General features: G+C 43.5%; 1 protein-coding gene across 1 annotated transcript in view; it reads right to left on the bottom strand.

Moving 5' to 3' along the window:
* LOC144799809 (sulfotransferase 2A1-like) overlaps nt 1-17,148 on the bottom strand; it is a 206,818-nt gene that overhangs the window by 125,540 nt on the left and 64,130 nt on the right. The window contains exon 2 of the mRNA XM_078671382.1: nt 15,211-15,419. Within this exon, the coding sequence (XP_078527508.1) occupies nt 15,211-15,419 (209 nt within the window). The remainder of the gene's footprint in view (nt 1-15,210; nt 15,420-17,148) is intronic.

A 17,148-nucleotide genomic window follows, 5' to 3' on the forward strand; every position in this document is an offset into this window, starting at 1 on the left:
ATTTGTATTTTTCTACAATTTCTGCAAGGGGGCCAATATAAAGATTGAATAGAGTGGGGCTCAGTATTGATCCCTGAGGGACCCCCTGGCTGAGAAGAATGCTTTTAGATGTATGAGGGTATTGAGCGACTTGGAAGCTGCGAGAAAGGAGGTCATCAAGCGAAGAGCTGAGCCCCTAACCCCACAAAGCACTAGTCTTTGGAGAAGTAGGTTATGCGATATGGTGTAGGATGCTGCACGTAGGTCCAACAGGACCAGTGCTACAATATGTCCTGCATCTGCACATTTCCTCAAGTTTTCCGTAGCGAGAAGTAGGGCTGACTCCATAGAGTAGGAGACTCTAAAGTCAGATTGTGAAGAGTGAAATAGATGATTAAGATTGATGTTATTTACAAGTTGATTATTCACTACTTTCGCTGTAATTTTGGCAAAGAATGGAAGGAGAGAAATTGGGCGTAGGTTATCTAGCAGCATAGGGTCGGCGGAAGGTTTTTTATGCAGAGGAATGAGGAAATAAAATTGGAAATTGCGCACCATCGTTTCCCTTCTCCGCCTGTCTGCCATTTTGATTCAGACAGCACCCTTTTTCCTTTTGCGTGTGTCATCCATTTTGTCTCCAAACCCACGAGCAAGACACCCTGCACCTGGCCTCTCCGTTCATTGACCACACATTCTTGTGGCTCTGCCAATTCCGAGAACCAAAGAGATAGTTCCTGTTTTAAGAGACCGTTCCTGTTCTTGACTCTAAGCCAGAAATAACCCCCCGGTTGAGAAAGGGCCTTCAACTGAAAAGAGCATTTCGACACTGAGGAAGGACCCTCAACTGAAGGGAGCACATTTCGACACACTACATGCACTCTCATGAGACACAAGAGACGCCCATACCTTGACACATCTGGTTGGAAATTACTGTTTCTATTCTTCTTCTTCTCCTTTTTGCCTACTGCCTGAACTGTATAAATATTCAGCTGTGTGAATAAAACATCAGACCACTCTTGAACCCGCTTGGTGAAGGAGCTCTCCCTTAACTCGAGTTATTGAATAAACCCTTCTTTACTCGAATACCACGGACTCCTCTCTTTACTTAATTTACAGTATTTTACTAATATAGAAATTCTAAGATAAGGTAATTATTTACCACATTTCTGGTGCCTGACAGGGACGTTCCCTCTCCCCCACGCGCCAGCGATGTCGGACCCGGTACTGCCTCCTCCTGACCTTCGACGGACTTCAAAGTGCACAGACGCGGGGAATTCCTGCTAACTCCCTCGAGACGAAGGGGGGGGGCGACTGCGGCCCGTCATCCACACGAGGCGGTGAGGAAGATTGCGGAACGTCCAGACCCAGAGCCCAACCCGTGAAGAAGACGAGTCCGAGGTCTTGTGAGCCCCGTTTCAGAAGCTGCGCGCATTTCAAGATCAACAGGCCTTCTAGTTTGTTTCTCGGTGAGTACTACTGAAAGTATAAAGACGGAGCCACAACTTTTGTGGGTACGGTAAAGATATATGTTTGTTGTTTCCCATTTCTATTTTTAATAGAAAGTCTGCCATCATGCCTATTTTTTTAGAAAATACGTAAGATGGGAACTAGAAAAAGTATTCTCGAGAAGGAGATTCCCCTCCCTCCTCGGGATACTCCAGGACATTTTATGTATACAAAACATGGCATTGGTGCAATTGTTTATTGTGATTTATGGGTAGATTACACCAAAGATTTCGAATATAAATATAGGTGGCCCGAGGCAGGGACTTTTGACATGAAATGTGTATTGAACCTAGAAGAACAGTTGTGGAAAAGAAAGGTCCGACAGTCACAAAGTGACGCGGTCGAACTATGGAGAAAAGAGGCCCATAGGAGGCAGGAGAAAGCATTGAACAAAGTCGAAAAGAGTAAGAGAATGTCAGAGCAGGTTCAGAATGAACGATTACAAGAAATAGGACGAGAACTAGAAAATGAAAGGAATAATAGGGAACAACTAGCCGTTTCCACCGGTCTCTATCCTGTATTACCTAAAACTTCCTCGCAGATAGAGACCGTCCCACCTAAGACACAACCCACTGCCCCATTTCCAGAGGATACTTTCACCACCTTCCTCTTGGACGCCCCACCTCCATATGACACCCCAATAGTCCAGGCAACCCCACAACAGCCCTTGAATACCAAACAAGCCCAACCACGGCCTGGAAGTAACGAGGGTGCAGAGGGACTAGCCACAGGGGACACGATTCCCGAGTGCCCCTATGATCCGGCCCCAAGTACCACTGGGGAGGCGGGCCGAATAACAAAAATACTTCACGATTCATGGATAGAGATCAAGGGTTTACCTGCTATAGGCCCACTCCTTGAGGCAGCTTCCGAGTTTCTCCGTACCGGGGAAGACTCTAAGGCTGTTAACAGATTAACCAAAAGCAGACTTTACGCTATCAAGGTACACATGTATAGGTTTCTTATTTGTTGTTTTATTAAACACCTACAAGTGGGAGGAAAAGATGTACCCACGTCATTTTATGAGTTATTGGACTCAACTTCTGACCATACCGATGTAGGTTTGGTAAATGACGCACTTGACAGGTTCACCCGTAAGGTGACACGTACTTGGCAAAATGTACAGACCGAGGAGGAAGAGAACAAAGGTGAGGAACACACAACACTACCGGTTGTAAAAGCTCTACCAGTAAGACGCTCCATTTCCACGTCACGATCCCCACCCCTCCCATTTCTCCAGGGCCATCCAGAACGGCCGTCAATAGATGACCTGTTTCAAGCCACGGTAGTAGCATTAGACGACTGGCTAGACCAGGAACCTCCGTTTACACCGGAGGAGAAGGAAATAGCCAGAACTGCGACCCTATGGGTCTCTCAATATAAGATAATGACAGTGATCTCATAGCCCAACTCTTTTTAGCATTACCACGCCCACATCAAAGATTAGCGAGTCTCTACATGGTACAGCATCTCATCACTCTCAATGACACTTTTTTAAAACATAATCCAAGACTAGAAGATTTTCTGTCAGACTGTGCTGATAACATATTCCTCTACAATGGCTCAGTTTTTCTCAACAGATTCATAGATTTTAGACAAGAATACCAGAAAGCGGTTGAATATAGACTTTTCACTGATACTTGTGGATCGGTTAATAGACTTCCTCAAACACGCCACTTCCCCATGAGGGAGGTTCACCCCAGAGCTGACGCAGATGGCGCGTTACAACGCGTTTTCATTTATGTACCCTTGACAAAACGTGAATTACTAAGAATGAAAGAGATGGTTCCCCCTCACTCAAAAGATCCTGCTGGATTTTTTAAGGAATTAGGAGACATATTAATGATGGGAACATATACTCTTTCTGATATCACAGCAATTCTGAAACTATTATTGCCCTCGGGTATATATGACAAACGACGAGAAAAAGATTGGGAGGTGGCGGGCGAACACATTAAATGGACCGAACTTCAGAATGACGAAAATACTAGGGTAGCAGGTCAAGGTATAGGAGCCAAACTCAAGGCACTTCCCTGCACTATTTTGAAGGTGTTACCACAGTTATTGACAGTGAAAAGGAGGATTGGGATGCCATTTCCTCCTGCAAACAGAAACATGGTGAAGACATAGGAGATTATTACACAAGACTTGAAAAGTGTTTTGCGGTAAATAGCGGTCTTACACTGACAAGCGAAGCTTACCCGCATCTGTTTGTTTCCAAATTAGTAGACAACGCCTTGCCAGCTATAAAGGAAAGAGTACTGAAGGTAGAAAGTACCTGGCAAGCCCATACACCGCCACAGGTGTTACAAATGCTACAATACCATCAAAACCGCATTAGGGATGAAGACGAGAATGATAACAAGCGCATGAAAGACACAAAGATGAAAGCATTAGTAGCCCATACTGCACCCCAGCGCCAACAGACACCAGGCAGCCAGACAAACGCAAAGAGTACTTGCAATTATTGCAAAAAGTCGGGACACTTTGTTAAAGACTGTCCTGTCTTAAAACACAATTTGGCCACTGGTAAGACACAGCCGTGTCCATATCAGCCAAAACAGAATGCCCCACAAGGCACTACAGCACCTCCAGCTCCACCGACAGCACAAATGACCCAAATATTCATTGGAGATGATGGCTATAATGAATACTACCCAGATTTTTCATGATGTTGCCCAGGGAGAGAAGATGACAAACTGCCCCTAATCCCCATCCCAGTAGATCAGAAAGGTCCATTTGTAGAGGTCCGACTTCTTGGGGAGGATAGAAAGTTTCTACTAGACACTGGGGCTAGTAAAACAACAATAAGCCATCAAGAGGTCCCAGAGGCTCCTCTCTTGGGTTCAAAAAGTATTTCTCTGGGTTTCTCCGGACAGCCTGTGACAAACGTCACGTCACAACCACTGCCCTTACAGGTTGGTCCCCTCACGACAACTACAGATCTTATATTGACAAAATCATGTCCAGAAAATTTACTTGGTATCAAGACATTGAAAGAATTAGGAGCTGTTATTGTTTGCTCACCTAAGGATGTTAGATTATTCCTACGAGATTTTAAAGGACACTACACCAGTGGAGAATTAGACGAACTTTAGAAAGATTTGCCACACACCCTTTGGGCCACTGATTCCACCACAGTAGGGTGTATGGAAATAACACCTCACGAGGTTACACTGAAAGAGGGAGCCCAACTGCCACGCAATAGACAATACAAAATTCCACCTCAAGCTGAACAAGCGTTAATGTCATTTATTTAGGATCTAATACAGTCAGGTGTGGTTAAAGAAACGATTTCTAATATTTGTAATTCCCCAGTTTTAGCAGTTCATAAAAAGTGGAACTGGGAACACCCCCTGTCTATAGACTAGTGGTGGATTTGAGAGAACTTAATAAATGTGTCATTCCACAACACCCCATGGTTCCAGACATCTCCACGTTACTCACAGCCATAGATGCAGAAGCGACACATTTTACTGTAATTGACTTAAAAAACGCATTCTTCAGTATACCCATTCACCCAGACAGCCAATACCTTTTCGGCTTCTCCCTACAAGGACGGAGCTTCCAATTTACAAGAGCTCCCCGAGGTTTCACCGAAAGCCCAAGTGTATATAGCCAAGCGTTAAAAAGACAACTGGATACTATTGAAATGCCCCCTGACACTGCATTGTTGCAGTATGTTGATGACATCCTCATTACGGCCAGATCTGACCCAGCCTGTGCTGAAGCATCATTGCTGGTACTAAAATTCTTAGCTGAGAATGGCCATAAAGTTTCCCCTGGTAAACTCCAATTTGGTTTGCAGCAAGTGGCATACTTAGGGCACTTGCTGTCAAAGGAGGGTAGGCAGCTTACACAGGAACGCATCCAACTTATACAACAAATGCCACAACCAACAACACAGAAACAAGTCCGAGCTTTTGTTGGCCTTACCTCATATTGTAGACAGTGGATCCCGCAATTTGCCCTCATTGCTAAACCATTAGTACAGCTGACAACACTTGAAGCTGGCGCTACCCCAAAATTACCCTGGACGGATGAACACACACAAGCTTTTCAGTCTCTTAAAAAGGCTATGTGTCAAGCCCCAGTGTTGGCAACACCTGATTACACCAAAGATTTTACCTTATTTGTAACAGAAAGCTCAGGTACAGTCCTGTCGGTCCTGACCGAACTTCAGGCAGACAGGCATAGACCATGTGGTTATTTTTCCAGTACATTAGATCCGGTGGCCCAAGCACTCCCTGCATGCCTCAAATCAGTGGCTGCCAAGGCACAAGCCATTAGACAGAGTGACACTATCGTACTAGGACACCATCTGGTAGTCCAGGTTCCACATGCTGTTGAACTTCTCCTAAACAGAACGCAAACACAATATCTGACAATAACCAGACTCACAGGATACGAGATTACACTTTTTCAGCCACACATTGAGATCCGACGATGCAACATTTTAAACCCAGCAACACTGTTGCCACTTACCTCTTCTGCTGAACAACTTCACGATTGTATTGATACAATTGATTTAGTGACCAAACCCAGACCAGATTTACAAGATACACCCCTCTCCGAGGCAGAGATGACACTTTTTGTTGATGGTTCTTGCATGAGACTCCCCACTGGAGAACTGGCGGCAGCTTATGCCGTCACAAATGGTATAAACACTTTGGAAGCACACAAAATAGAGATACTGTCAGCACAAGCAGCCGAACTAGTAGCACTAACACAAGCATGTCACTTAGCAAAAGGAAAATCAGTTAACATCTACACTGACTCACAATACGCTTTCGGGGTTGTACACAATTTCGGCACATTATGGAGGGAGAGGGGATTTCTCACATCACATGGGTCCAAAATACAACATGCTGCCCTCATCACTGCCCTCTTGGAGGCTAGCCAATTACCAACCAAAATAGCGGTGCTGAAATGTAAGGCACACACAAAAGGAAGAGATGAAATATCAAAAGGAAATGATTTCGCAGACAATGCAGCCAAACTGGCGGCGAACACAGAATTGAATACACTACACCGCCAATACGCAATACGAGACCCCTTTTCTGACATCCAGGATGTCCAAAGTCACACCATACCACAGGAACTGCTAAAATGGAAGGAAAAAGGAGGGGTCCTTACAGACCAGGGTTGGATGACACCTGAGAGAGCAGTATGGCTACTACCGGATGCTATGGTTCAGGTTATAGTAAACACCATACATGGACCAGCGCATCTGGGAGAAAAGGCAATGTTAGATAGCATACAGAACATATGGCATAACAAACATTTGAGAGCTGCAGCCAAACAAAAAGTAAAAACATGCATGATTTGTAACCAGTTCAACCCAGGTAAAGGCACAAAGGTGGAGCAGGGTGGATTCCAACCCCCAGACCATCCATTTGAAGCTCTCCAGATGGACTATATTCAGATGGAGAGATGTAGAGGTTACAAGTATGTACTGGTGGTGGTGGGCGCATTAACAAGGTAGACTGACGCTTATCCTGTCCCTGACTATACCGCCACAACGACTGCTAAGGTTCTAGTAAGAGAGTACTTCCCCCGTTATGGATTGCCAAGAGTCATATATTCAGACAATGGCCAACCTTTCTCTTCCAAGCTAATGAAACATGTCTCCCTTCTATTAGGATACACTTGGAAATGTCACTGCGTGAGACACCCCCAGGCAGCAGGATTGGTAGAAAGACACAATCAGACTCTTAAAACTAAGTTAGCCAAAATTTCAGCAGAAAAGGGCGTAGATTGGATGACTGCCTTACCAGTAGCCCTGTTCTATATGCGAATTGTACCACACTCCCGAATAGGATTAGCCCCATTCGAGATGGTTTTTGGCAGGCCACCAAACATGTGGGGAGTTCCTAGACCAAAATCTATTACCGATGTAGATAGGAGAATATTGACTGATTACCTGTCTTCCTTGATGTCTGCACTCCATTCTTGTCGTTCACAGGTGGCTGCAGCCTTCCCAGACAAAACCAACCCGGAAGAACACACCATCCGACCCGGGGACTGGGTCTCAGTCCGGAACTTCGACAAGACAAATCCCCTCCAGCCCAGGTGGAAGGAACCGAAGTTGGTCCTCTTAACTATGCGGACTGCCGTCAAGATCGAAGGCCGAAAAGGCTGGCTACATGCCAGCCATTGTAGAAAATACTTTGGAGAAATAGACTCTTTTGCCAGCGAGATCGCCAAATCCAGTGACACTGTGACTGAACAATCCTCATTGCCCTTGGAACAGACCCCACAACAGGAATATAAATCAAAACTGAGGTCCGCCACCCGGATTCTGGCTGATTAAGCCCACGGACACAGGTCTCGTGGTGAAGCGGTTAGAGCATGGGGGCAGACTCAGACACTCTGACTATGTGGGAAAAAGAGAAAATGAGGCCCCTAAAGAAGAATGTCAAGAAGTTGCATAGCGGACCTATCATATGTTTGATCATACTGTTTTTCTTGATGACAATCATGACGTGTCTTGGTTGGGCCCTCCACATTGCTTTCCCACCAGCACCACATTTCTCTCCTGCACCTAACAACACTCAAGAGCACACGTACCTCGACTTGCCCCCTCATGAACAAGCTCATAGGCTAGCTCTCTGAAACAATACCTTTATACAGATGCTACACTATACGCATCAGGTCAGCAATATCACAGACTGCTGGATATGTGGTCGCCTCCCACCTCATCAAAAGGAGGGAGGGATGCCTCTCTTCCCCTTCCCGTTTTCTTATAATGGAACTTGCGAGGCCTGGTTCGCCCTAATAACAACCGACAGGACTACCCCCACCTCCTGCCCTGATGGAAATAAGTCTTGCAAGAATGGGTGGCCTTGGGGGGACTTAAATAAGGTCCTTAATGCTGTCTGCTACCCGAATGAGGATGGAGATCCTCAGGCGACAGGTACGGCCCTAGAAAGCGAAGAGTACAAACAGGGGAACGTGAGCATGTCCTACAGGATATTAAATACCAAACCTAAAAAGAATGCTGGACCCCCTTCTATCTCGGTCTCAACAGTAAAAGGGCACCTGTGCGTCCGGAAAAATGGCTCTGTCCCATTAGGACACAGTGACTGTCATACCACTGTGAGTTTTGAAGACAAGGGAAAATCATCATTTCTAGCATCCCGCCATACTTATTTCATCTGCGGGCAAACAGCCTATGTGCGGCTGCCCTTGAACTGGGGGGGGAACGTGCTATATAACATTTCTGCTACCTCCTGTCTTTGTGGCCCCATCCACTTACCACCGAGACCTCCTAGTACCCCATGTTAGACATAAAAGAATGATCGATATCTCCGGGATTGATCACACGGAAACTACATTAGACCAATAAACAGACTTCAACAAAGGATTATTTTTCTTTATCGGCCCTGTGCTGAACAGCAAGCTCATACGCAAGTTGACAAGGACCTTGGTGGCTGTTATAAATCAGACGGCGTCTGCCCTGGGGATCTTGACCCAGGAACAGTCTGCCATAAGATTGGTTGCCCTCCAAAACCGCCTTGTCCTTGACGTCATCCTGGCTGACAGAGGCGGAGCCTGTAGAATTATCGGCTCTAGCTGCTGTATTTTCATCCCTGATAACTCTCCGTCTGTATATACAGCTATAACAAAATTACACAAGATAGCCGCCAGCCTACATCAAGAACCTGGCACTTGGACGTTGTCTGACTGGTTTTGGACAATAATATCATCCTGAGGATGGAAACTGCTGTCAGCAGCAGGCATAATATTCCTGGTAATAACTGGATGCTGCCTTTGCATCCAATGTGGCCCTGCCCTGTGCGGGCTATGCACCGCAAGCTGCATTCCTAAACCACATATCCAGCAGAAAGAAAACGAGACAATTATGCTACAGGAATGCATAGACAATCTCCTGCAAATTGAGATATAGATACAGGTACACTCTGGGGCAAGGAGGGAATGAGGAAATAAAATTGGAAATTGTGCCCCATCGTTTCCCTTCTCTGCCTGTCTGCCATTTTGATTCAGACAGCACCCTTTTTTTTCTTTTGCGTGTGTCATCCATTTTGTCTCCAAACCCACGAGCAAGACACCCTGCACCTGGCCCCTCCGTTCATTGACCACACATTCTTGTGGCTCTGCCAATTCCGAGAACCAAAGAGATAGTTCCTGTTTTAAGAGACCGTTCCTGTTCTTGACTCTAAGCCAGAAATAACCCCCCGGTTGAGAAAGGGCCTTCAACTGAAAAGAGCATTTCAACACTGAGGAAGGACCCTCAACTGAAGGGAGCACATTTCGACACACTGCATGCACTCTCACGAGACACAAGAGACGCCCATACCTTGACACATCTGGTTGGAAATTACTGTTTGTCACTTCCTTATTCTTCTTCTTCTTCTCCTTTTTGCCTACTGCCTGAACTGTATAAATATTCCGCTGTGTGAATAAAACATCAGACCACTCCTGAACCCACTTGGTGAAGGAGCTCTCCCTTAACTCGAGTTATTGAATAAACCCTTCTTTACTCTAATACCACGGACTCCTCTCTTTACTTAATTTAAAGTATTTTACTAATATAGAAATTCTAAGATAAGGTAATATTAAATTATTTACCACAGGGAGAACTATTGCTTGCTTCCATTTCAGTGGAACCTCACCTGAGCAAAAGGATATATCTATAAGCTGTTGGATATAGGGTAGAACAAAATCCATTCCTTGCATCAAGAGTTTGGGCGGAGCTGGATCAAGAGGGGAGCCAGATTTGATGCTCATGGCCAGACCCTTCAGGTCATCCAGCGTGGGGGTTTTGAATTCAGAGAGGCCAATCCCCCCCAAATGCTGCTTCATGAGAGGTGTCAAAATTGATACAGCTACATGCTTCTGACGGGAATGTGTCATAGATCTTCACTGCTTTAGACGCAAATGTGTCATAGATCTTCACTGCTTTAGATGCAAAGAAGTCAGCAATTTTATTACAATTTTCAAAGGATATCAGTGGAGGGGTCATTGCACTTTTTAGCGATGACAGATATTTGAGACTAGAGAAAAGTTCTTTAGATGAATTGTTGGCTTGCTCAATTTTATCAGTATAGAAAGCACAGTGTGTTTTCCTAATGAGTGCATGATACTGTTTAAGCTCATTTATAGATGGTTTTACTAGTTGGGCAGCAATCCGTCCTCCACTTCTGCTCGAGGTTTTTACAAGTTATTTTAGCTGCAATCAGAGTTTTGTTTAACCAGGGGCAGGATTCCGCCGTGTTCTGATAGGTCTACAGTGCTATTTTGTCTATAGCTCCTAATATCTATTTTTTGACAGCCGAGTTTGCTTTATTGAAGTTATCCCCAAGTTGGAGGTTGGTACTCGAGAGATTCTGAGTGAAGGTTTCAGTGTTAAACTTAGTCCACTTCCTTCGGGTGATCATCTGACTAGGCATAAAGGAAAGGGGTGGTCTGTCAAGAAGCATGCCAAAGGCCACCAAGTGGTGGTCTGACCAGGGAACTATTACTGGGGTGTCCACTTCAATCTAAGGAAAGTTGGTAAATATCGGGTCTAGGAAATGTCCTTATTGGTGGGTGTTCACTTTTTGAGTTAGATTCATAATTATAAGTTGCTTACATAGAGATTGGGCTTCTAAATTGGAGTTATTGTCAAACTGCAAGTTAAGGTCACCTAGGATTATCAGGTTGTTATGGAAAAGTGCTGGCTGGACAATACTCTCAGCGAGACTGGATATGAACTATGCCGCTCGTCCTGGTGGCCGATAGATCAAAAAGCCCGCTAAAGCGTAGTCTTCTACTGCAGCCAGGGTGAAAAAGATGACCTCACAGTTTTCAATGTTAGCAGCCTTAATGGTGCATTTTAGGGACGGTTTGTAGATTAATGTTATCCTCCTCCTCTTTTAATAGGGCAGTCTTATCTTAGTATTCCAAAGCCTTGTGGTAAGGCACCTAAGATGTCAGGAGCTGAAGACTCATTAAGCCAGGTCCTGTCAGACTGTTTTTCCTTAGGAATTTCAAAGATTTCATTTTTGTGTTTAGTCAGTGATAGGCAGTTAATTAGCAGAGACTGCACTTTGTACTTACTAGTGGGCATCTGCTTTTCTATGTTCCGGGTTGTAGTTACAGAGAGGGCAGTTAAATGAGTCGACATCTACGATTAGATTGTGCCATCATGCTTCAGGGTTCTTAGGAGGTGCTAGGTCTCTAAGTTAGTTAAAAAAGTATTTTAGGGGTTGACAGGCAGTAAAAATGGCAAGGGGGGCCCCAGCCGTATACATACGGGCGCAAGCAGGTTTGCCTTTGGTGCGCCAGCAGAGCGCCCGCTGCATGCGTATGTGCCGCAGCCATCCTGACATAGTCTGCCTACAGGGGTGTGGCCAATTCCAGCTAATCCAGAGGCAGTAGGGCAGGGAGTGAGTACATTCACCGTGACCTGCAGTCGGTGGCTCAGCAGGTAAGATCAATCGCAGAGAAGTAGTGTGCAAAATATCAGCAGTTAAGTTAAAAGGGGTCTGAAAAGTGGAGACAGGCAACTCCTGCACCGAGGTGCTACAAGGAAAGTAAAATTAAAAATATAATAGAAGGAGCCAAGCACCTTCCAGCATTAAGTGCTACAAGTAACTAAATAGTTAAAACACTCCAGTCTGAGTGATAAGACACTCAGATGGGAGTGGAATACACTTTTAAGAAACCGCTTCTACCGGAGGTTAGATCTGGCGCGTCCGTGCCATGGCCATCCTGAAATAGTCCGCCTCCAGGGGAGAGGCCAGTTCCAGCCAATCCAATGAATCTGATATCAATAATTTACATCTCTTTCAGTGAGGTCTACTTCATGGGAACTGGTACACAGTCTGGGAATGCTGTGTGACTCCTACTCAGTCTTTCGAACCGGAGTATGATAAAGTCATAAAAGCAGCCCTGCTCCCCTTCATTAGAGATGGCTCTAGGGTTCCCCATTTTCCAGCATGGCATAAGTAGCTCTGAAAGCAAGGTGGCATTCTCTGTAGGTTGCAGCAATGACCATCAGTGTAACTGACTGCCTTTAAGAATCATCTTTGTGATTTAAGGTGATGCCCATGTTTCTGACACCCAGGGAAGCATCAGTTCACCACAATCTGATGCATATCATGTAACATTAAAAGCCTTCAATTGCATCAGTCATGCAAATCCTTGCCTTATCAATGACTCACATTGGTCCTGGACTCTCACGTGCATTTCATGTTACAAAGACTACTGTACCTCTTTATTTGCCTGTTCAACTAAGGAAACTATTTAAATAGCACTGTACTATCTTCAAGAGCAGACACACAATGGATCATGCTTATTTATAAATACAAATGCTGCCTTATCTTCTGACTAAAACATTAGCATCTGCTGGCCACTATATTCTGCTTAAGACACCTTTCGAAATGTCCTCTTTTGTGGTCAGAGAGCCTGCTGGGGAATAGGAACGTAACAGCGACACATTTATGAGGAACCTTAAGACCTGTGTTTTCAGAGGCTACTTCCTGATGGCGTGTGCCTATTTTGGGCATGTAAATGTCTTTAACTTTAACATTTAATCTGCATCACTGCTGGCACGCTTTTAGTAGGCAAGCATTCCCGGATAAATGTTGGTGACTGAAATCTGAAGATTTAACCATAACCCTTCAGGGCGAGTATGAGATTAGGGTGATATAACATCGATGCTCCTTTATGTAATAAATACTACTGATCAGTCATAATTACTCCCTCTTTAAACCGAATTCACATTATCAAAAGTAATATTCCACTGTCCGACATAATGTATTTCTTCTTCTATTGCACAGTAGATTTTTTTAATCACATATTCTTTTGGAAATTACTGGACCAGCATTGGTACAGACCCTCTATGGTAACTTTGATCCCTATTTCCTACAAACCTTCAAAAGATAAGTATTTTAAAGCACTATTAGGTACATTTAGCAGTTCCATTCCACTTGAGAACCACTTTCGTGATTAAGTATTAGTTCTAATAGTTATCCTGACAAATTAAAAGCGCTGTTATCCATCAACTATTCTTCATATACAGTGTGCACAAAAAACAATAAGGAAGTAAAACACACTGTGTGTTTGGAAGAATAGTGATAAAGCAAAACTGTTTGGGTAAGGAAAATGTAACTTAAAAAATTAAACTATTACTGAAATGTACTGTATTGTATGCATTACAAATGCCTTATTAAACTACATTTCTTATTCATTCTCGCAATTTAAAGTGTGTCACCGTGCATCTGCGAGTCAATCAATGGATAACACACAAAAGGGAGGGGGAAGGGTCCAAGGGAACTAATTTAAAGACCAAGGAGGAGAGTATCCCCTAATAAAATACAATTGTAACACAAGAAATCCTTAGGTCAATGTTAGCACACAAATATGCATCAACAAATATGCATCAGTAGATAGAAGGATTTGAGTCTCACAAAATCTCCCATATAAGCAGGGAGACAACCCCTTTTAGGACGAAAACCCTCACCCACCATAGGTGGCATGCTTCATCATATGGGTTTCTGTGGTGCATGTAGTGCTATAAGGATCAGCCTTAACCTCATTAGCAGGTTCTCATACGTTTATTAGAGAAAATGCACTTACCAACATATTTAGGATAAGCGGCCACACCTCTACCTGGCATAAGCTCAGGGAAGGGGGCCCAGCTCTGTAAAAAACAGGATCTTGTGTCACACCCTGCATCTACAAATGTGGGCAGTGATCTGTACATCAATGTGTGAGCTGGAAACCGACCATTCAGGACAGCACGTGTAGGGAAACTATAGACCTAAGCAGATGTATCTATATCACTTTAAAATGGTGCACATGGCTGCTAGCCTATATGCACAGAGCTCCTCAATAATCAGAGTGTAATTCACTTGTCCAACCACTCGTTTGGCTGCGGCTGGATCTGGTATTACAATTTTTATGTATGGAGGATTATACCAATATTAGTAGACATATGACCCCAACCAAGTGGTATCATGACCTGCAGCTGTTGTCACTTACTGTCTTATTGATCACTGACGAACGAAAGATGAGCAAATATTCGAATTAATTTTCTAATTGCTCTGTGCAGAGCACAGACTTTAGATCTTCCCTAATATAGGCTACTTCTATTTGGTGACCATTAGACATCAGAATACAGATTGTCGATTGTGCGTGCTCTTGGAACGGGCATGCTTGCTCACCATCTGTGATCTCACTTGGGAAATGGGTTTTTGAGAAGGGCTGGTAATTGCTCAAATCCATAGGCATTGAAGTCACTTTCTTCAGGACTAGAGTTATCTCTGCATATTTAGACCTTTTCTCTTGTGCAGGGGTACATTGCCTGTGTTCACCTCTCCATTGTTCTCAACAAGGTTTGTGTTATATAACAAATACATACATACATACATACATGCATAGATATATGGCACTTCTATAGCTTCAGCAATTTAACCTAAATAGGGCTAGTGTTTGCACAACAGTTGCAGATAGTTTCTGTGGGAAATGATAAAAAATATATATTTATAGGAATGTAACTTCATTTTGAAAGTAATCTGGGTCAATGAGGCATTCCTAGGGGTCTTACTGTTCTAGGACAAGTAACGTAATACGCTTCGCTTGTCTGAGGTCTAGAAATGAATGTGCTCAATAGCAGTAGATGTGGGTAGGACATCACTCATACCCATCAAGAGCAGCAAAGATATTACATAATTGACACGCTAGACATTCAACCTTCAAGGTTAACACTGTCCCCACCTTTGCCTTTGACCGCTTCAGCGCAGGCCCCAAGATCTCGTACTGGAGGTGACTTGTGATGAAACGGGGACCTCCACCATACGTCAGCACGTCTGGGAAGTAAGTGTGTTCCAGCCAAGGAGCCCGCACCCAATTTGGGATGGTCTTGGCCAAATCTGCATCTCCCTTACTGTATATGAGTGTTAGGACTTCCTGCATCCATGTTGTGCCTATGTAACAAGAAAGCAGTTGTAATTAGTTTATATAACTCAATAAGCAAATGGACACAGAGAGACTTTATTGATTCATGAAAAACTGTAACTTAGCATTTTCTATCACACGGCTGTGGAGTTGCTACTGTGTAGCAGCTATACAATATTGCATATTAAAGGGCTGGGTGCTTTACAGCAGTGTGGTACTGTTATGTTGCACGTATTGGGTCAAGCAGTAAATACATACAAGATGTTATAGTGATACAGTGGGGTAATGTATAATTTTTCCATATCTAGAAAGTGTGTTAAAGACTGACTGCTAAGCACAGGGTTGGTGTACCGACCTTTGACATTTAGAAAGAGAAGTTGAAATACAGGTAACAAATCTTCAAATTAAGATTGTCACGACTTCTCATATTATAAACCCAAGTAGTTTAAAATGGTATATATTCTGCACTGTTAAGATACATTGACCAAATAAATTCTATGCCAAAACTAAAGTTAAAGGGAAGTTAAGGTTGATGGAGTTTTGATAACTTCTAGACAAACAAAGGGGGGAGGGTAGAGGTTAGGGTGATAGAATCAACCACCCGAACTAGATAATCAAACAATAGGATTCTATCAAAGGGTGTCTTAATTTTTATTTTATTTTCAAAATGCGATGCGGAATAAATTCGGTGTGTGTAGCTGGTCTTTGTGGATGACAGAGACAAACACTAAATAGTGCTTGTCTCTGTCATCCACAAAGACCAGCTACACACACCGAATGTATTCCACATCGCATATTGAACATAAAATAAAAATTAAGACACCCTTTGATGGAATCCCATTGTTTGATTATCTTGTTTTGATAACTTCTACAGTGCAAAACCTAAAAAGCTATTGAATTCATCGAAAGAACCATCTTTTCGCCCACCACGGTTGTACCAACGTAACCTTAACTCCCATGCCATCCACAAACTCTTACCAATGTCAAACATTTGTATACATAAACTACAACAATATGTAATTCTCCATGTCATGAATTACATCCATAATTATGACGAGTGGATGGAATAAAAAATTCTAACATCGTACTACAATAAATAAAAAGGGCTATCATGCTCTAGCACAGAAGTAGTATGTTATGATGTACCATAAGACCTCATGACGGTCCTCAATGGAAGATGCTTTTATACAAAAAAAGAAAATGCCCCCAAAAACAAACACTTGTTCAATCAACATTTCTGTTAAGACTCACTTCTGATACTTCGTCACGCAGTCACAGAATGTTTTGCACTGTTATCAACATACTCACTCATCTCACATTGACATCTCATTTTCACCTTTCACATGTGATGGTGGTTGTGGGAGTTATGGATAAGAGAGAGTGCAGCAGTACTTAGGGAAATGGCTTAGACAGTACTTTTTCATTTTTCCCTAGGCGGAAAAGCATCACATCAGATAGATAGGGGCTTCAAGTACTCCAGGATGAATATACTCTAGCTTTCCTATACACCCCCGCCCTACACACACACATGACATGCACATTATCTTCTTGAGGGCACGTGTGCATTTTATGGAAGGAAGTTCATAGTTCCTTGGAAAAGGGAGCTATAGAGAAACAGAAACCGAGACTCTTTGCTACTCCTGTTACTTTCTTGTACCCCAAAATAACTGAAGACATTTTCCTATTTTAAATCTTCATCTTCTGAACTTTGTCCTCCAAAAAGACAAGTTCAAGATGATCGCCCTGGGCCTGAGTTCT

This window comes from Lissotriton helveticus, chromosome 12 (assembly GCF_964261635.1).
Source record: "Lissotriton helveticus chromosome 12, aLisHel1.1, whole genome shotgun sequence".
In the NCBI taxonomy this organism is placed as follows: domain Eukaryota; kingdom Metazoa; phylum Chordata; class Amphibia; order Caudata; family Salamandridae; genus Lissotriton; species Lissotriton helveticus.